This window comes from Nomascus leucogenys, chromosome 4, assembly GCF_006542625.1.
Source record: "Nomascus leucogenys isolate Asia chromosome 4, Asia_NLE_v1, whole genome shotgun sequence".
NCBI lineage: Eukaryota > Metazoa > Chordata > Mammalia > Primates > Hylobatidae > Nomascus > Nomascus leucogenys.
The window spans coordinates 25,306,744-25,329,206 of NC_044384.1; the positions used below are offsets into that span (position 1 = coordinate 25,306,744).

A 22,463-nucleotide genomic window follows, 5' to 3' on the forward strand; every position below is an offset into this window, starting at 1 on the left:
TAAAAATCTCACGATCTCATTTGTTTTAAATTCTCAATTTAGCAGTCGCCACACTGTTATCCTGCTCTTTTCCCCGGAAACCTAAAAAGAACCCTGAGATATTAAAATTGTAAATAAATCTCTTATTTAAAGAATTTCTTGAATGTTTATCACTTAGATTCGTTATTTTTCTTAGTTAACTCTCCTAGATATTTCTTATAAGAAGGTTGGAATGAATCATTTTGCTAAAATTAATTCCTTTGTTAGGTAAAGGATTAAACCTCTCCATATTTAAAACAAGAGAAAACAATGTTCCTTTGGTAAGTATAATCAAGTTTCTTAAAATACTGGCTATAAGATTTTAGAACAGGCTTATCTCATTTAGTATTGGAGATATGTTCTCATGAATAGGAGCACTAATCAAATAGGTGCTTTTCAGTCATTATAATTTCCAGGCATAGTATATGTTATGTATGATCAACATATAATATTCAATTAGAAGTTACCACCTGATGCCTTTATCTCCTTGCCTTCTTTAGAACTTGTCTAATAGTGTATTTTTCTAGGCCTAGAACATGACCCACCCAGACCTACCTGATGTTTAGCCACCTAAAATCTGCATTTTTAATAGCCAGGCATACTTTAATTCCAAAGTAACTCCCTGTTTGATTATGCAGGCTATTTTCTATGAAGCAGACTATAATCAGAAAACAGTGTCAGTGGCAAAAACATCTCCACAGAATAAAGAGAACAAATCTATTGGTAATTGCCACTCAAACTGGTCAGATCAGCATGGTAAAAAACTCACTGGCAAAAAAAAAAAAAAACCCACAGGGCTCACTGTAGTGTTTGACATGTCACCTCTAACAAGGATATTAAATAATGCTTTATTAACTTGGAAAAAATGCTTTGACTCAATGTGCTTAGAAATTCCTATTTGACAATAAATCTACTGAGGAAAAATGCTATCATTTGGGTGAAGTGTTAATCTGTAGTAGTTATATATACACACAGTACTCTGTAATTTCGTCAGGCAGTAATGTGCTGTATTAGTTATGTTTTATGACTTAATTCTCAGTTGTGTTAGTAAAGATGCTTACTACTTATAAGAAGTATTAATAATAAGTGCTTGGTAAAAAATTATAGAGCTTTGTTCAGTTCCAGCTAGAGACAAACTTAAGACTACAGATTATGTTAAAGAAAGCACAACTCTTACAAAATAGCTCTAAAACACAGAGTTGCTTTCTGATTTTCCATATTCATTTTAAGTTTTAGTTATCAAATTTGATAAAGCAATTGGCCATTGAGTCATAGTTTTCACTAGTTTGAGCTAACCCCAAAATTAAAATCTGGGAAACAATCTAATATCAAAGTATTAAATTCTTAAATATCCCTCCAAAAAAAGGTTTGGAAACTGTCAAGCACTACCAAGATTATCTTACACAGAATCAAAGTACTAATTAAATGAGGAGGTTCTCTTGAATGTCACAACACAATGTTCGTTTTAACACAGTATCACCCCACTATTAATCCAATTTTCAAATACAATGTATCTTAAATAGTAAGTTTCTTAATGATCCTGAACCAGGTAATAAAATGTTGAGGATGCTGAAGAAGGTTAAATCCAGATAAGCTTCAAGAACAGAAGTCATCCAACTTTAAATATTAGACATTTGCTGGCCAGAAAGCAAAAGTAAGACTTTAGGATACATTGTGGGTCCTTGCAGTTCACATTCTAGTATGTTGGCACAAAATAAAGATAGGTCCCAAAACCTATGAGTATTTTCAAGTTTAGTGTTTTAGAAATATATAATCCTTGAACCAACTACAAAATAATGTATGGCTTATATTTACTTTGTCAGTTTAAGTAATAGAAAAAATGCCTATTTGTTCTGTGGTGACTATTTATTGTGGTGACAGTTTCATTTTCCTCTTCACATTTTCGGTGACTGTTCTCCATTCGTATCATCAACCAGGTCTCTCAGGCGAGATAAATGGTGCAAAGCCCTTCATTAAAATGTATAAAACACATTATAAACCAGTTATTAAGAACTGAATAGCCAATGCAGAACAGCAAAAAATAAATAAATAAAGTTGATTACTTCATTTAACTTCAAAATTGGTATGAGAAGTAAATTTATATAGAATAAACTTTGAGACTTATTCCTTATAAAACCTTGAGATCTGAATAATTGAGGGTTAAAATAATTTATCTAAAGTTCTATAAACATTTACTTTAAAAATTATATTTTTTGACATTAACTTTTTTTAAGATAGTCTGCCAAGTGCCCTAACAAGAAACAATAGGTATCAGTTGTATCACACTTAACAGAAACACTTTTTTCAAGTAATTTTCACTACAGCTCTGTGAAATGACACCTTTGCTTTTGGTATCCTGTGTGTATTAGTTAAGAAGTAAAATACAGAAATTATTTTTAACATTTACATTCAAGATAGCTATTTTTAAAGAGCATTTAAGGATTAGTTACACATCTGAACAAAACTCATTTTTATTGATCGTAGGGGAAGCTTCCAACTACTCCAATAAGTCTATATAATGTGTTGTTATACCAACAACCTAGATTTTTCTCTGAAATAATGCCAAGATGGTATTGCAGTTCTCAGTGGAGAAAACTCAATCATTCCTCAAACCAGGAAAAGAGGCCCTTAACTTTCCAAGCCTTCTCTAATTATATTTTTCCAGTTTTTCTCTCCCCCATCTTTCAGTTCCTGGAGGACCACTCAGAAAACATCAATTAGTCATATTTCAGATCTTTGATAAATAAGAAGGATATTAAGGAAAAACAGAGTGACAATATAGGAATTAAGATGTGCAGGAAGGGCCGGAAGCGGTGGCTCATGCCTGTAATCCATGCACTTTGGGAGACTGGGATGGGCATATCACCTGAGGTCAGGAGTTTGAGACCAGCCCGGCCAACATGGTGAAACCCCATCTCTATTAAAAATACAACAGAAAATTAGCCGGGCGTGGTGGCGGGCATCTGTCATCCCAGCTACTCAGGAAGCTGAGGCAGGAGAATCGCTTGAACCCAGGAGGTGGAGATTGCAGTGAGCCAAGATCACGCCACTGCACTCCAGCCTCCAGCCTGGGCAATAAAAGTGAAACTCTATCTTAAAAAAAAAAAAAAATTAAATTTAAAAAAAAAAAAACATAAGCTGTGTAATAACCTCCAATGTTAGTAATTTCCATTTATGGTGAGCAGAAAGGTAATGACTACAACACTCTATTCTACAGTCTCTAACACACAGTAGTTGTTCAATAAATGTATAATAAGGTGCATCTTCCACTTTACCCAGGACAAGGAGATGGAAGGAAACTAGTAGCATTAATTACTGCATGTATATCTATTTCCCTGTACTCTACACTTCTTGGATACTTTTACTTAAATATAATAAGAAGACTCTCAATTCTCCCACCTTTTTTGGCAATTTCAGTTAATTTTTGAGATTCCCACCTTCATTGACTAAGTGACAATAATTCACCCAAAGTTACTCATCAATCAGAGGTAAAATAACTAAAATTTTAAAATATTTGGCTGGGCATGGTGGCCAGCACTGTAATCCCAGCACTTTGGGAGGCCGAGGTGGGTGGATCACCTGAGGTCAGGAGTTCGAGACCAGCCTGGCCAACATGGCAAAACCCCATCTCTACTAAAAATACAAAAATTAGCCAGGCATGGTGGCACGTGCCTGTAATCCCAGCACTTTGGGAGGCCGAGGCGGGTGGATCACCTGAGGTCAGGAGTTCGAGACAAGCCTGGCCAACATGGTGAAACCCCATCTCTACTAAAAATACAAAAATTAGCCAGGCATAGTGGCATTCGCCTGTAATCACAGCTCCAATGAGTCTTCCTAGAGAACACATATTTCTAATTGAAGAATATAAGAAAACTGAGTATTTAAGGTACTAGACAAAGGCCAGACTACTAGCTTACAGTTCCCTATGGCTAATGAAATATATCTTAAAACTGGTTAGCCATCCAAATTATTAAAAACAAAAACTGTTATTTGAGGAATATAAAGAGCCATAATAGGACTTTTACCTTAGGAAAGGCCAATAAAGCCTACAAAGTATAATCAGTAACTTTTGAAATATTTTGGAAATATTTTAGAAATTTTGAAATACATTTGAAATATTTGAAGTATGAAAAGATGACCATATACCTAACCAGAATATTTTGCAGCCTAGAAAAAGGAATTCTGAGACGTAATTAAATTTAAATTGTCCTTAAAACAGTTGATCTACAGACTGAAAATAACTTTTGTAAGTCTAAGCTTACTTCATTACAGTACAAACGTCTTACTGATAATACTTTCGAAATGTAAAGACAAATTAAGACTGCTCCAGTTAATACAACAGAATTAATAACTAAAGGCCATCTAACAAAACATAAAACTTACTCTCTCTAAAAATGAAACTCCATATATACAGGTAAGACTATTGATTGCTTATAGTAGAAAAAAAAGTTACTATTAAAAAAATTCTAGCAAATGGTAAAAGCACTTATAGATCAGTATCGATTTTTGTGGTGATTTAATGACTTGCAATCCACTGTTAGTTTTCACCAGGAAAAACATCTAGGATATGTACATTAACTCAGAAAACACATATAGGTCTGTGACAAGTGCAGTATAATGCTTTAAAGAGCAATGGAAAACTTACAGTCATTCACCTCAAATTTTAAAGCGGAATGAAATCTTCATACTAGATGGTCAACTGAGGCCCTGTTCTTAGTCTCAATGAATAATTCATCACTATCATTAATGAAAGGAGTGTTAAAAATACAGACTTCCAAATCAGACTACCTGATCTGAATCCCGCTTCTTTTACTAGCTATGTAACACTGGGCAAGTTAGTTTAACTCCATGCCTATTCTCTGATCTGTATTATGAAAATAATAATAGTACTTACCTCATAAGGTTGTGAAGATCACATGAATTATATTCAATAGCACTTAGAATACTGACATTTGGTAAACATTAAATGTTAGCTATTACTATCATTATTCACTGAATTCTATTAGGTATGGAACATTACACCCCAGTACTATGGCAAGCTACAAACAAAGGTGCATCATTTATACCCTAAAGATAATATATTAAGTAGAGAGAAAAAAGTAATCATACATGATATCTTTTAACTATGAAAACTATATACACATTTGTGACAATTAGATTCGTAAGTTTACATGTCTAGTGTTTTATTTTTCCACCAGTTCCTTAGATCACAGAAGCCTAAGCAAATTCTCAAAGTACGAAAGGTAGCCAAGTGAAATGGTGTGACTAGAGTAGAAACTTTTAATCTCAGTATTTCCTAAGTTCAGAATTCCATCTTCTGAGGACACTTCATAGTCACACAACCAACTCCAAAATAAACACCCTTCTCTTCTGTCAATATCATGACTATAGAAACAACTTGTATTTTTCTCCATTTTATTATTTAAGACAATGTAACTAAGAAAATTAGACCTATCTTTATATCCAGGTCATTATATCCACTTTAGATTTCTGTAACGATGTTCCAAATAATGATCCCTTTATTATTAAATTTATTCTAGAGAGAATATATGAAAACACATTTCATACAAGTTAGTTACTATTATAGGATACTCACAAAAATACTATCATAAATTGTTGCTATTACTACTCAAAAATGAGTCTTTCATATCCATTATATTTTAGAGGTCTAAAGCTATCTCATTAGGTCCTTAGAACATTTTGAATAGGAAAAAGCACAAGTTTAAAAGAAAACAATGTTTTTTACTGTAATTAAACAGTGTGCTCCAAGAAGCTTAAATATGCCTAGTACTGCTACTCTTAAAACTACTTACTTTTACCCTGTAACTTTATATATGTGAAAGGAATGGCTAAAACGGATTTGTATCCATATTAGTAAAGAATACTTACTTCTGAAGTGACCTAGTAATAGGAATCATACTTTCCTTCAACTGTAATTTAGAGAAACCATCTTCTGAAACCTATTATTAAAAACACCAAATATAACAAAATATTAAAAATATTATATAAGTACAAAATTAAATGGTATTTAAAATGTGATTAAAACATTAAAAAATATTTTCTACATTTCCAAAGAATTCTAATAATTTTCAAAAGAGCATTAAATATTTTTATTTTCCATTTACTGTAAAAACACTACAACTAACAGCCATTTTTTAAGTGTCCTAAAGTATACTTCTACACATATGTTCATTAAAAATCAAGTCTTGGCTTAAAATTATGACTTTATTGAACAGTCTTATATCTCAATGATGTTTAAAATGAGAGGGGAAAGAGGGATAGATTACATATTAACATTATGATTATTAGAATGTAAGGACAGAAATTAAGAAATACAACTCAAAGGAGCAGACTATGAAGGTTCTCAAAAGCTGATCCATGGCCGGGCGCGGTGGCTCACGCTTGTAATTCCAGCACTTTGGGAGGCTGAGGCGGGCGGATCACGAGGTCAGGAGATCGAGACCACGGTGAAACCCTGTCTCTACTAAAAATACAAAAAATTAGCCGGGCGTGGTGGCGGGCGCCTGTAGTCCCAGCTACTCGGAGAGGCTGAGGCAGGAGAATGGCATGAACCCAGGAGGCGGAGCTTGCAGTGAGCCGAGATTGAGCCACTGCACTCCAGCCTGGGTGAAAAAAGCGAGACTCCGTCTCAAAAAAAAAAAAAAAAAAGCTGATCCACTCATTTGTAATGATAACTGAATTTCACAGATCTACTAAATAACAATAAAACAATGACAATAAAAAGAGCCACCATTTATTGAGCATTTACCATGTACCAAGCACTATACTAAGTACTTTATACAGTTTGTCTCAATTTATCTTCTCAACAACCTCACTGTACAGAAAAGGAAATTGATAAATGAAATAAGCCCAGCACAGAAAGACAGACACTGAATAATAATCTCACTTATATGTATAATCTGGATGTAGGGACGGGAGGTGCAGAGATGCTTTTCAAAGGATACAACATTTTAGTTAGGTGAGAAAATAAGGTCAAGAGATCTATTATACAACATGGTGACTAAAATTAAAACAACACATTGTATACTTGAAAATTACTAATGGAGCAGGTTTTACATGTTCTCCACAAAAAGTATGTGAGGTAATTAGCTCCCCTAGCCATTCCATGATATTTCAAAACATCATGTTGCACACCCAAAATATATATATATAGTCAATTAAAAATCAATAATTTTTTAAATAGGAAACTGAAACTAAAGAGGTTAAATGATTTGCACAAATATTGCACTTGCTAGTAAGTGACAGAATTAGAATTCACAGTCATATTTGGGAAAACATAAACTCTATGTTCTTAAACACTATACTTTTGTGGGAAAAAATTCATCATATAGAATGGCAGCCTAAAACAGAAACAGATTCTCAAATTCCCGGGAAATACACAAATTGAAAAAATAAAATGGCTCTAAAATAAAACTTGATATAACTGTATTCATAACAGCCAATGAACACACAGTAAAAAAATTAAATTTCAAATGACAAAGGTGTGTGGGTGTGTGAAGGAATCTAATACTGAAAAAGTTTTCTAGGCCTCCTTGAATATAACTACCAGAAGATGGGCCACATAGATTAATTTTGTAGAGCATTACAAAACAACTCTTACAACCCTTTGATACTACAGTTGTAACATCATCATAACTAAATAAGATGTTGGATTTATAACCATAAGTTAAATAGAACAATCTGTTTAGAGATAAACACCTACAGAAATCAAACAGAATTAAATGTGAGTACATTACTTCCTAACAAAAAAGACTACTGCCACTTACAACATGTGTAATGTGGCATGCTTACTAACATAAAACTATAAGTAGGTCTATTATAAGATGTAGAAAAAGATCTTTATACAAATTCACAAATCTCAATTCATAAATCATGTTTGTGCTTACTTGTTTAATCTCTTCTTTTGCATCTGTGGTCTTATTTTGATTAAAACGTTCTTGTACTGCTTGAAGGTTAAATAACATTTGTTTCAGGGCTTCGACAGGACCATGATGTTTGCCTCCAGAAAGAGTACAGCTCTAAGGTTAAAATAGATGATAGTATAAAGTTAACCATCCAAACTCAGGGAAAGAAGAGTTTTACTTTGTATTAATTTCCCCTAATAGAAAATTAATGTAAAACTCCAAACAATATATGTCAATAAAGTATTTTAAAAAATCAAAATTGTAACTCACCACTTCCCCATCCCCAGGCCCCAGGTGAAGTTACTTAGAGACAACCATGATTAACAGTTTGGCATACATATCCTTTCTAGTCACTGCTGTTTTAAAATAAATACTGCATGTTTATATTTATGACAAATTAATTTAGCACATTTAAAATCACAAATTGTAAAGGAAATGAAAGGTCTTCAGAGGACAGGTAAACCAACATGTTCTTTTCAGCTGATCAAGGACTAAAATTTCAAATACAGTATTCTCTGCACACTTTAAAATATGTTTTTATAACAGAATGCTAGCTTTTCACCTCTTCATGGGCCATACATTCCTTCTACCTAAATAACACTCATAGCTCGATTACCCCGACCTTATTTGTGTTCAAAGAATGCAGCAGTACTTAAGACACATAAGATGGTCAGGATTCTTTTAAGATAATCAGTGAGGGATATTTTAAAATTTCTTTTTAAAAGTCTTACCAGTCTATTATTTTACATCTTTCAAATCAGTTTCTGTGTTCTAACAGCTATCTACCAAGTAGCAAATAGGCCTCTACAGATGTCTGTAATTTAATATATTTCAGCATAGACTGTGCACCATAAGTACTACTTAAACTTCAATTCTATAGAAAGTTGTTGATTGGCCTAAGATACTCAAGGTAAGCAGTATGGCTAAAAAGATTTTAAAGACACTTCCACAGTTATAGAACAGGATATAAGAAACAGGGAGCAGAAAGGTAAAATGCTATAGCCATTGTGGAAAACAGTACAGGAATTCCACAAGAAATTAAACATAGAATTACTGAATGATCCTGCAATTTCCCTCCTAGGTATATATCCAAAAGAAGTGAAAGCAGGGACTTGAGTAGATATTTGTATACCCATGTTCACAACAAAATTATTCACAACAGCCAAAAGATGGAGGCAACCCAAGAGTACAACAGATGAATGAATAAACAAAATGTGGTACATACATACAATGGAAAACTGTTCAATCTAAAAAGAAAAGGAAATTTTGACAAATGCTACAACATAGATGATCCTTAAAAACATTATGCTAACCAAAATAAGCCAGTCACAACAAGATATATATATAATGATTCTTCTTACACGAGGTTCCTACAGTAACAAGTCCATAGGGACAGAAAGTAAAAAGCTACTTACCAGGGACTAGGGAGAGGGGGAAATAGGGAGTTAAAGTTTAATGAGTACAAAGTTTCAGTGTGAGAAGATAAAGTTCTGGCGATGGACGATGGTGATAGCTACATACAATGCGAAGGTACTTAATGCCACAGAACTGTACACTTAAAAATGATTAAAATGGTAAATTTTATGTCATGTATATTTTAACACAACAATATAAAAACATTTTAAAAAGAAAAAAAAAAAACAGGGTAAAAGGATCCAGTTAGGATACACTCCCATACCCTGGGAGATAGCATCTGAGGCATAATCTCCAAATGATCTGCATCCAGCCACTATCTTATTTTAGAACTTTGGCTGCCTTATGCCAACCATAATAGTTACAAAAGGCTGCCTCTGGAATTTATGTCTGAGCTAAGTGACTTTTCATGCAAAGTAGTGGTCAGAGTATCAAAAGAAGAAAGAAAACTAGGAAACACATGAACTGTTTGTGCCAATGTTAATAAATGTTTTAAAAATATTGTATGGATAATACAATTTGTTCTGAGACTTGTCATTGAAACCTGCTAGTAAATGTCTCCGGGTACGTCTCTGTATATCTTTGACTCTTAGAACCATAGTGACATTTCATATATTCAAAAAACAAATTATTTAAATCAAACAGAACAAGAGGAGAACCCAATATATAGTCATCACTGGTTTCTTGGGAGACTGTTTCCAGGACCCTGTGTGAATATAAAAGTTCAAGGAAGTTCAAGTCCCTGATTATAAAATGGCACAGTATTTGCATATAACCTATGCATATCTTCCTGTAAACTTTAAATCATCTCTAGATTACTGATAATAAATACTACAATGTCAAAAGTATGTAAATACTTGCACATTGTGTTTTAAATTTTTTTTTTTTTTTTGAGACGGAGTCTTGCTCTGTCGCCCAGGCTGGAGTGCAATGGCGCAATCTTGGCTCACTGCAAGCTCCACCTCCTGGGTTCACGCCATTCTCCTGCCTCAGCCTCCCAAGTAGCTGGGACTACAGGCGCCCACCACCAGAACCGGCTCATTTTTTTATATTTTTAGTAGAGATGGGATTTCACCATGTTAGCCAGGATGGTCTCGATCTCCTGACCTCGTGATCCGCTCGCCTCGGCCTCCCAAAGTGTTAAATTATGTTTTATTGTTGTATTATTATGTTTATTATTCTTCTCCAAATTTTCAATTTGCAGTTGGTTGAATCTACAGATGTGGAACCCACACATACAGAGGGCCAATTGTATACAAAGACAAATGAACCAACTAACAGTATTATAAACAGCACAACCACACCAAAGGGAGTTGGGAAGAAAATAACCTAAGTAACTCTGGAAAACAGTATTTTGTTATGATATTATAAGGCTAAAGATGAAAAAGAGCAATATTCAGCTGGGCATGGTGGCTCATGCCTGTAATCCCAACATTTTCGGAGGTTGAGGCGGGTGGATCACTTGAGGTCAGGAGTTCAAGACCAGACTGGCCAATGTGGTGAAACCCTGCCTCTACTAAAAATACAAAAATTAGCGGGTTGTGGTGGCGGGTGCCTGTAATCCCAGCTACTTGGGAGGCTAACGCAGGAAAACTGCTTGAACCTGGAAGGCAAAGGTTGCAGTGAGTAGAGATTGTGCCACTGTGCTCCAGTCTGGGAGAGAGAGTAAGACTGTCTCAAAAAAAAAAAAAAAAAAAAAAACAGAAAAGCAATATACAAATAATGTAATCTAGTTAGTAAATGTGTTAATTACAGGACCATGGGTTAGCAATTCTAAAACTACTTTGCATGTGTAATAAGACTGAACAAACAAGTAAATTTACTGTAGATAATGAAAGGATTATCATGGAGAGAAAGTTAGAAATAGGGAATGGGAAAAGCTAAAACAAACTGCAGTATTAGACTGGAATCAGAGGTATCAATACTCATGACTTTATACATATAGGTGTTTATTTATATGTAGACACACATATACACATATATGTACACAGATAAACAGATAAAGAAATGTACGTATGTGAGTGTATGTGGGTTGGCAAACTTGTTTCCTAGGTCTTCCTGCTGACATAGTTTAGAATGAACAACACCCTAGTAGCACTCAGCACAACTAATGCCTAGATCCTAGTTTCTAAATGCCATTTTCCAATACAAAGAACCATGGCTCCTCAAAGAAATGCTCAAAAAAGAATGCAGACATGTAAAAAGGCACAGGAGCCAACATGAAGGAACTCCTAATGGCCTAACCTGAAACAATTTGAACAGCAGCGTAACTAATTATAGTGTACTCTAAACCAAGAATAAATTAGTGAATCTGTACTAATATTATTTACTAAACAAATATAAAGGAAAAGATAGTTTTTCATTATACAAAGTTTTCAGTTAATAAATATAGAAAAAAAGATAGGATTCATAAATGGATACTAAAATTAGTAGACAAAAGTTTGAGGAGAAACAGGATATCTGCAAAGTCTCAAAGTGCTAAGATATTTAATAATTACAAGGAAAATTGGTATCTTTACTAAGGATAAAGATCACCTTAACCAAGTGTTCAAAATTAATACAACCAGTTTTTACATATTATATCTTTATTATATATTACTATTATTGCATTAACTTATCAATATATTAATGATATCAATATATAATGAGCCCTCTAAGATAATGCAGTAAGAAGAGCACATCACTTCTTCAGTATTCTTGCCAAAAATGCATAACCTCATTCTAATCATGAGAAAACTTCAGACAAATCCAAACAGAAAACCTCTGCAAAATAAGTGACTGATCCTAAAGACCTGCGGATGATCTGGCAAACAAATAATTCAAAATAGCTGTTCTAAGAAAACACAGCAAACATCAACAAAACACACAGAAAATAATTCAGAAAGATGCCCAGATACCAACAAACAAACACAAGAAATACGAAAAACCAAGAAAATATGACACCACCAAAGGAATATAACACTAGTAACAGACTCCAATGAAAAGGAAATCAGCAAATGGGTGGAAAAAGAATTCAAAATCATGTTTTTTTAAAAAAAAACCTCAATGATACAAAAAAACACAGAGAGATAATTTGACCAAATCAGGAAAACAATTCACAATATGAGCGACAAAGTCAACAAACAGAAATCATAAAAAAGAACCAAACAGAAAATATGCAGTGAAGAATTCAATGAATGGAATTTTAAAATACAATATAGAGAGCTTAATAGACTTGATCAAATAGACAAAAGAATCTCTGAACTTGAGGATAAGTCATTTGAAACTACCCAATCAGAGAAGGAAAAAGAGTAAAGAAAGCCTACAAGACTTAAAGGATACTATAAAATGAACAAATGTTATTATCATGGGAATTCCACAAGGAGAAGAGAAGGCAAAAGGCACAGAAAACCTATTTAATGAAATCATAGCTGAAAATTTCCCATGTCTGGGAAGAGATATGGACATCCAAATCCAGTAAGCTCAAAGGCCCCCAGTAGATTTAAGCCAAAAACATCCTCCCAGAAGCACATTACGGTTACACTGCAAAGGCAATTCTAAAAACAGCAAGAGAAAACCATGAAGTCACATATAAGGAATTCCCATTAGACTGTCAGTGGATATCTCTGCAGAAACCTTAAAGGCCAGGAGAGGATGGGATGATATATTCAAAGGCTGAAAAAAAAAATCGCAAGCCCAGATACTATATGCAGCAAAGCTTTCCTTCAGAAATGAAAGAAATAAACTCTTTCTTACATAACCAAAACCAACAGAATTCACCACTACTAGACCTGCCTTACGAGAAATGCTCAGGGGAATCCTACATGTGGAAGCAAAAAGATAATCACTATCATGAAAACACATGGAAATATAAAACTTACTGGTAGAGCAGATACACAAAGGAAAAGAATAAAACACTACTATAGAAAACTACCAAACCATAATGATAATATGAAGGGAAAAAAGGAAGAAAGAACATATAAAATGACCAGAGTACAGTAAACAAAATGACAGGAATACATCCTCACTTATCAATATTAACCTTGAATGTGAACAAACTGAATTCCCCACTTAAAATTTGAGATGGACTTCCTGAATGGATAAAAATAACATTATCCAACTATATGTTGCCTACAAGAAACTCCATTCACCTTTAAAGATACACATAAAGTGAATGAATGGAGAAAGATACTCCACACAAGTGGTAACCAAAAGCAAGTAGGAGTAGCTTTACTTATATGAGACAAATCAGACTAAGTCAAGTCAGCAACTGTAGAAAGAGACAAAGAAGGTTATTATTATGGTTTAAGATTTCACATTACAACTTACCTTTAAGAAATAATCACTTGTGGAATATAAATTAGTATTATCAATTATGGACCTTTTTTTTTTAACACTCAAAAAATCCTCCAATCTTGGCCACCCAAAGTGTTGGTATTACAGGTATAAGCCACCACACACAGCCAGACACAGTAAAACAGTATGAAGATTCCTCAAAAAATTAAATATATACTAGAACTACCATATGATCCAGCAATCTGACTACTGGGTATATATCCAAAGGAAATGAAATCAATATGCCAAAGAAATATCTGCACATCCATGTTTACTGATGTTTACTGCAGCATTATTCACAATAGTCAAGATATAGACTCAAACTAAGTATCCATCAACAGATAGAAGGGTAAAGAAAATGTGACATATATAGACAACAGAATATTGTTCAGCCTTCAAAAAGAAAGAAATCCTGTCATTTGTGACAAAATGTATGACTCTGGAAGACATTATGTTAGGTAAAATAAGCTAGGAGCAGAAAGATAAATATCATAGTTCTCACTTATATGGGAAAGCTTACTAGCTGATCTCACAGAAATAGAGAGTAGAATAGTGGTTACTGGAGACTGGGAAAGGTAGGAAGGAGGTAAGGAATAGGGAGAGATTGGTTTAAGGATAAAAAAATTATAGCTAGATAGAAAAAATAAATCCTAGTGTTCTAAAGCAGTATCAGCTGACTATAACTAACAATATATATATATATATAGGAAATATATATTTTGGAAATATATATTTCCAAATACCTTAAAGAGAGGATTTTGAATGTTCCCAACACAAAGAAATGATAAATATTTGAGATGATGGTATGCAAATTACCCTGATTTGATCACTGTATATTCATGGTGTATCACATCACCATGTATCCCATAGATATGTATGATTATTATAATTTAAAAATTTAAAATATTATAAAAAATAACATAATAATTCTGGAAGGAATGATCTGTATTTGAGAGGAGATTTGAGTCTTTTTTGCTTTAAATTATCTAAGTAACTTAAAAATTAGTATCTACATATTATTCATAAATCTTTTAATAAGTTTTAAAACTTTTAATTTCACCCACCTGATTATCATCATTTAGAAAGTCTTCAAGAACCCCTTTAGCACTCTTTGCCCTTGAAGTTTGTTGAGGACTATCATCAGAGTTAACGGGAACAGGAGATTTGCTAAACAGGATTTAAAGGATGCAAGGTAGCAATTAAGTTCCCAATTTCTAAAAAGTAAACAGTATATAATTTAAGAATTCTCATTTAAATACAAGTAGTCACCAAGAAATAATCATCATGGATATGATTCATATTAATGTTGTATGGTAATTCCCTTATCTTCTCCCTAAACTGATACCAGAATCCAACCCCTTCTTATCTCCCTGCTTCTGTCTTCAAGCTTTAAGAAAACACTATGAAGAAACTGAAGATACTAGCATTCGGCTAAACAAGGCCTGAACTACAGACTATGCTCCAAAAGCTCACCTTGTTTGAAATAAACAGTACATTTTTCCAATTAAACATTGTTACCATCTAATAATCAACAACCCCATGAACTCTTAAAAGTTTTTACTAGAATGGCAGTTAAATGTTCTCCTACTTGAAGGCAACAGAACAGACTTCCCCTTTATAACTGGTATTAACATAAAGGACAGATTATTCTGGGAAAAGAATTCTGAAACTAACATTCCTGCATGCAATCTCAGTCCCACTCACTGTATGACCTTAAGTAATTTATCTGAATTTCAGTTTCAACATTTGTAGTCCCATCTATCTCACAGACATATTGTATAAACTGAATTAATTTTCTATGTACCTAGTACATTTAATAAATACCCATTTCTTTCCTGATATTCACAGGGTAGTAGAGGAAAGGGTATCCCCAGCAAAAATAAGAATGTTCCGAGAATCAAATTCTATTAATCACAAAAATGAATTCAACCTATTTCTCTCTTATTCTTACATCACTATGAGGTATGTTTGTAACTCAAGAACTCAGATATCTAAGAATCTTTTTTTAACATTTACGGAACGCTGATTTTTTTCTTAATAAGCATGCTTCTTTATTGACATATTTGATTTCTAATTCACAAGTTCTTTCATACTATCAGGCAGTCCTTTCCCCTATTCTTTGCTAACACTTTGTAGAGCCACCCATCTGTTATTAAAAAACATTTACCAGATTGTTGAAGATGGGTGAAGAGTACATAGAGGTTCATTATGCTATTCTACTTTCATAATTTATTTGAGCTTTTCCATAATAAAAAGTTTCTTTAAAAAAGCAATGATCTGATTGTGGTTTTGCTCTACCACTTAAAATACTACTTTGAGTACTTCCTATTCAATTTTGTTTTTGATGACAGGTTGATAATAATTTCTCAATCTCTAACTGAGATCTATTCCTTCTCAGCAATTCATCCTTAGTTTTATCTACAAACATTCCCATCACAATATAAATTCAGTCTTCCAAAAACGAATTACTATATGCAAGGTACTGAGCCAAACTATTGATAATATTAATTATACAAGCTAGAAGTTACATTATCAAATAATAAAATACATTAAGTGCATTCAAAAATTTTAAGCACCTCTGATACTACTTGCTTGCCCATTTTGGTTCCAATTAAAATCAAAGTATTGCAGCTATGATACTTTATTAATAATACACAGAACGAGTGATAAAATAAGCAACTAGGAAACAAGAAGGATAAGAGAAGTTAAGCATTACATGAACTCATTATCAACCCAAGTTTAAAAAAATATATATGTATATATATATCAACATATATATATGGAGAAATGAAGCTAAAAGAAGAAAATAAAATATTCTAGATAATCATCATCACTACTAAAATTTATAAGAGAGCTCATCCTAGGTCAGAAACTTCATTTTCATTTTCTAGTCAAATTAATCCTCACAATAACCCTGAAGCAGACATTATTTCTCCATCTTTAAAGTTTAGAGAAGTCAAGTAAATTGTACAAGGCAATACAGCAAGAAAATGGCAGACGTAGGCTTCTAAATTGGAATTATAGTCAATGTCTACATTCTGAAAAAAGACAATCAACTGAGAATGAAAAAAAAAAGAATCCAGGAACTAATAGACTCTGTCTATAACAATGAAAGTTTAGACAACTAAAGATAATAAATTATCAAAGCCTAAGGCATGATATGGGGTTAGCAATAATGCATTTCTGATAATAAAAAATGTACCATCATTTAAGGAAAACAACAACTAAAAGGGAAAGTAAAAAGCAAATGATAAGAAATTTGTAACTCCAGGCCGGGCACAGTGTCTCAAGCCTGTAATCCCAGCACTTTGGGAGGCCAAGGCGGGCGGATCATGAGGTCAGGAGTTAGAGACCAGCCTGGCCAACATGGTGAAACCCCGTCTCTACTAAAAATACAAAAATTAGCTGGGCATGGTGGTGCAGGCCTGTAATCCCACCTACTGGGGTGGCTGAGGCAGAAGGGCAGGAGAATGGCTTGAACCCAGGAGGCGGAGGTTGCAGTGAGCCGAGATGGTGCCACTGCACTCCAGCCTGGGTGACAGAGCAAGACTTCATCTCAAAAAAAAAGAAAAGAAAAAGAAATTTATAACTCCATTATATGGAGAGACTATAGAGGAACACACGAAAAGCTTTAAGTCAGAAGAAAATAACAAGAATTTCATAACACTGCTCTGCAAAATAATTGTTTCTGGTTCTAATCCCTCCTAATAAGATGCTTATCAATATTTTATAATGAAACAAAATGAGCACGTAACAAAGACAGACGTTATATAAAGTACCTAAGGTTATGAACCATTATACCACCTTGTGGTAATAAATGAAAAATGCAATTTAAAGCAAGTAACACGAAGCTATGTTCTACGGAATTACAATATTAATTACTGTTCGTTTAAATATAAATCAGATATTCACATGACATTTTTCATTTGGAAAACTAAACAGTTTTTCCATTGTCACTTACTTACAAAGTAACAGGAATATTTTCCCATGATCTTTCTGCCTCAAGTTTATCTAATGAGCAAGGACTGTCATCCTTTTTCATGGACTTTGGTAATTCTTCAGTACACTGCTCTAGATTTCTCTTGGCCTTCAAGATAAGCAATTCAATTTTGTCACCTAATTGTAAAAGATGACTATTAATCCTTGAAGAAAAAAATTAATGTGAAGCATAGCAAAATCTCACAAAGTCAACAAGAGTTCTGATCATTTGGAATGTACATTCATCTATAACAGCAAATTATGTTAAAATGTGATGTTTCAAGCAAAGAAAAAAATGGGAGAAAAGACATTTTCTAGTTACAAAATGCTGTATGTGAAGATTATAAGCATTCTAAAAAGATGTATTACATGAAAACAAAACATAAAAGCTCCCAGATATCACATCAACTTTACAGCACTTCTTTTGGTTTAAAAAGAAGAAAAATAAATAAGCAATAAACAAAGTATTACCACTGAATGGCTTTGTGGATTGTCCTGGGAGAAGTGGATTCTCACATTGACATTGGCTATGTTCAAAATCACATTTGTATTCATTAACTAATTCTTTATCATCACTCAAGGAATTTGAAAAGTTTGAGGGTTCAAAAGCATATTCAAAACAATCTAATTTATTCATAAGCCGAGAAGTTCCTTGTGCCTGATGACTATGTCTAGGAGAACACTGATCATCTTTAAATATCTGATAAACCCTTTGACTATTTGCATCAGGTAGCAAGTCTTGATTGTGGAGCCAGACTGGGTATTTGAAATCAGGTATACTAGTTATCCCTGAAACATTAAGGTCAGATTTCTGGCTAGTGAGCCATCTTGGATAATTCTTTTCAAGACTGTGTTCTGAACTGTCCTTGAAAGACGATTTCTTGGGAAAAGACGAAGATGATTCAGAAATGCAATTATTAGTCCTATTAATAAGTTTTGGGTTTTTTAGCCTACCACATTGCTTTCCATTTATATTTGTGCGTATAACAGGATTAACAAAGTTATCCTTGCCCATGGGAGTGTAGGGTCCTTGAAAATTTGGATTCTTCTCAACGTCCAATGAACCCAGTCTTCCATGGCATTTCTTGCTTTTCTTGCTCGTTCGGTGACTCCGTCCAACATAAGTACAAGAAAATGATCCATCTGCTGGAAGTCTTAATAGATCATCAGTTGTCAGGCTCATGGAGTCTATGTCATTAATAGTCTGTCTTCTACAGGATATGAAGTTTGAGTGCTTTTTGTGATCGAGGTTTTCAAAAGCTGAAAAACAAAGAACAGTTTTGTTTATTACACACAAATATTTTATAATATCTAACAGTAAATGAGAATTAATAATTTAAGAGGCATTTTGCTGCTTTCCCCTTATCCTCACTAAAGCTTTGATTAAAAGCATAAAAAGGTATAGGTAGATAAAATAGGATGTGCTTTTTTTCTCTCACGATTCTTCATTCTGTGTTAATTTATACGTTTCTCTCCAATCTCCTGAACTTTCCTGTGTTCTCTAATTTACTGTTTCTTCAACTTTTTTCATCTAGACATATCTGATACACTAACATAATCACAGTAACATTGGTCACTCAATACTGGTTGCAGCACAGAAAAAAATACGCTATTAAACCAGGTGGAAAAATAACTTGTTTTCTCACCTACAAACCCTGCAATGGCATGGATTATACATAAAGAACAGCTGTTCTCATTCTTTTCTTCCAGAATATATTGACCACATCCCTCCAAGAACTGAATACAAACTTTTTCTATTCTAGGGTCATTATGCAAGTGTTCAGTAAAATAGTAATTGACTTATCAACAACTGCATTTTCCAAACTTGTCTTCAAGGAAGGTTTATTATGGACAAACTCTTAACATCTTGTAAATATTACTGTTCCACAGAGAATTATATAATCATTTTACAAAAACACCCAGATCTCAATATTCTAAGTTATTTTTACTCCAAAATAACAAAAATAATGTCAAACTTTATAATACTACGGTACATCTCTCAAATGCTTCAAAACATCTGAACATAAAGAAAACAAACAATAAAAGCATACCATTGTTTGGTTTGTAAATATAGTTGCAGAACTGTGACGTATTAGTAAAATCCTCATCAATGTTAATTTTTCTAGTGCTTGCACCAGGATATATTTGGCTTAGATCAAAATCATCAATATAAGCCTGTAGAGCTTGAGAAGCAGATCTGTACAGCTTATCTTTATAATGAAACGAGCCATCAGAATTAGAGGAATTACTACCACTCAGGCTGCAGCTTGCCAGCAGCGCAGATACTGAAGATTCCTGAGAACAAAGTCTATGTTTTGTCTTTGATTTTGCCATGGCTTCTTCAAAGTGGATTATTTCTATTCATTTCCCTTAAAAACAACTGTAATACAAAAACGAAATGTCAAGATGCCAATTAAAATAGTGACCATATACAAACAAAATTACTAAATATGTAAACCTTTTATCATTTTCTTTAAATAATAAAATCCATTATCTCTAACAGACACTCCTTGATAGGAATTGTACATTTTTGTTATCTTTATTATTGTGAATTCCTTCATCAATGATTTAGAAAACATTTTTTGAGTACCTACTATGTGCCTGGAAGTATGTATACAAAAATTATCTGAGAATATACATGGAAAATACCAAGGAAAGAGTACTCACTTCTTAAAAAGTCCTAAAAACTACTTATGCAGTCCTTTCTCTTATGGTGATATATTCTATGACATCACAATACCTAATATTCCCCTATATAGCATATTTTTCAAATCATAAGCCTACTACCATGTGCTGCAGATAATAGCGCTCAATAAATTTTTTAAAGCCATCAAATGAAGTATTCAAAAGAAGGAACAATGAGGAATATTCACTTTCAATGTTATAAATGCATGTTATAGTACATTTACAACATTTAACTGTAAATAAACTGCAGGTCTTATTCTGGAATGAGCTAGCAATATACACTTTTCCTAAAATAGTTAAATCATTTCCTGACCTTCGTTTTTCGTACCACCCTCCCTATTTTCAATTCTTATGTTAAATGGATTCAGCTCACCTCTTTTAAAGGAAGCTTAAATAATGTGAAAATCAACTCAATGTGTTCTTCTTACTGTTTTCCCATTATTAAAATTGAGAGAATCCCTGTCCACCTCAGTACAGTAACAGGATGTATATTTGAAAACCTAAAAAATCACAGAACGAACTGGCACTAATTCAGTCCATGATGATATTCTTTTTAAAATTAAATCAATGGATTTCCTATACTAAAAAAGTATTAATGTTGAGGACTTAACACATGCTATGATGTTATAATGTTTAATTTTTGGCTATAATTTTAGAAATATTTGTTATAACAACTTTTAATGTAATCTTAGTAACTATTAAATTTGGCTTTAAAACATCGAAAGTTTTCTAATTGAGACAAAGTAAAACATCATGCTACCACAGCGTTAGAGCATGCAATGGCCATTACAAGAGATCTGACCGTGGTCAGTGCAAATGGCAGAACACAAGGTAACAGTTGTTTCGTCTCATTGATTTATCTGAATGCTGTAATACTGGTATATCTCTGACGAATGGCTAAACTAAGCCAGCTTTACCTTTTTCGTATCCCTTTTATTTAAAGAAGTTTAAATTCACTCAAGTAGATTTGTTTGGATAAGCCTGACCAAATGTTTTCTCTGAATGCCGAACAGGCTACTGATTTTATTTTACAAAACCTTGAAAGAGAAAGCTGTTGTATTGGTCTCCGTAAGTGGGTGATAACATTTACTAGTTATTTCAACTCACAGGACAGACAAAAAGAAAATGCACAATTTAAGTTTTATTATGAAAAGTTTTCCAACTTTTCCCCAAAGAGTATACAAAAGTAGAATCGTTCAATAAACCCCTATGTACTCATCATCCTGCTTCCAACAATCACTGAACACACCCCAACTGTAGCTGAAGTGGGTATGGACCCACCCACTTCTCCCCACTTCAGCCACAGGATTATTTTGAACCCCACATACCTCATGCAAATCCCATATATCTTACCATTTCCTCCGTACAGGCTTCAGTTTGAATCTCCAAAAGAAAATCCATCATGCGGAAGAACAGAATGTTAAACTTACTGACAAGAAATTTTAACTACCTTTGATTCAAAAACAGAACGTTCAACGTTAAATAGCCAATGGGAATATCGCACAGGAAATTAAGCACAACTCTTGGAAATAGCTCTGTGACTGCTAAGTTAGGAAAAGGAACGTTTGTTTACTCGGCAGCAGAAAACCAGGAACCCATCGACCGGCCAGCGAAGGTCGCTCGCCCCCAGCGCTGCGCATCTTTCCCCTACCCGGGGCGCCCTGAATTCCAACTTTTCCAGCCCCAATCAGGCGACACCCTCCCTTTGGTGTTCCACCGCCCGTCGGTCACAGACACAGACAAGTTCTTCAGTGAGATGCTTTTCACTTCGAAACCATTTATTCAGCAGCCAGGGCGAGCGCCGCAATGGACTGAAGAAGTGTTCGGAAGCTACAGCCCCAGAGCGCAAGCCCCTTCCCGTCGCCACCCAGACGCCCGTGTCAGCCCCCTCCGCCACGTCCCGCGACCTTCCCTCGCCCAGGGGGCACTCCCCCTACAGTGTTCTTCCTTCCACAGAGACTCCACAAGCGCCCTCCGAGCCTCAGGAGACGTCTCCTCCTCTTTCCTCGCCACTCTCCTTTCGCCTTTTCTCGGCTGTCACAGCATGGGACAACCCTCGAAAAGACACTCTCCTTTCCGGCCTCACTCACCCCTAAGGCCCCAAAATAAAAATAAAGGAAAACAAAAAAA

General features: G+C 34.1%; 1 protein-coding gene across 1 annotated transcript; it reads right to left on the reverse strand.

The window, feature by feature from the left end:
* Positions 1 to 1,545: 1,545 nt before the first annotated feature.
* Positions 1,546 to 21,757, reverse strand: C4H18orf54 (chromosome 4 C18orf54 homolog). The gene is made up of 8 exons (XM_012504079.2): positions 21,687 to 21,757; positions 19,700 to 20,028; positions 18,120 to 18,908; positions 17,636 to 17,786; positions 14,735 to 14,837; positions 7,926 to 8,057; positions 5,908 to 5,978; positions 1,546 to 1,986 (listed from the first exon to the last, which is right to left on the reverse strand). Exons 2-8 carry the CDS (start codon positions 19,980 to 19,982, stop codon positions 1,914 to 1,916), a joined length of 1,602 nt encoding a protein of 533 aa, XP_012359533.1. The 5' UTR covers positions 19,983 to 20,028; positions 21,687 to 21,757; the 3' UTR covers positions 1,546 to 1,913.
* Positions 21,758 to 22,463: the final 706 nt, after the last annotated feature.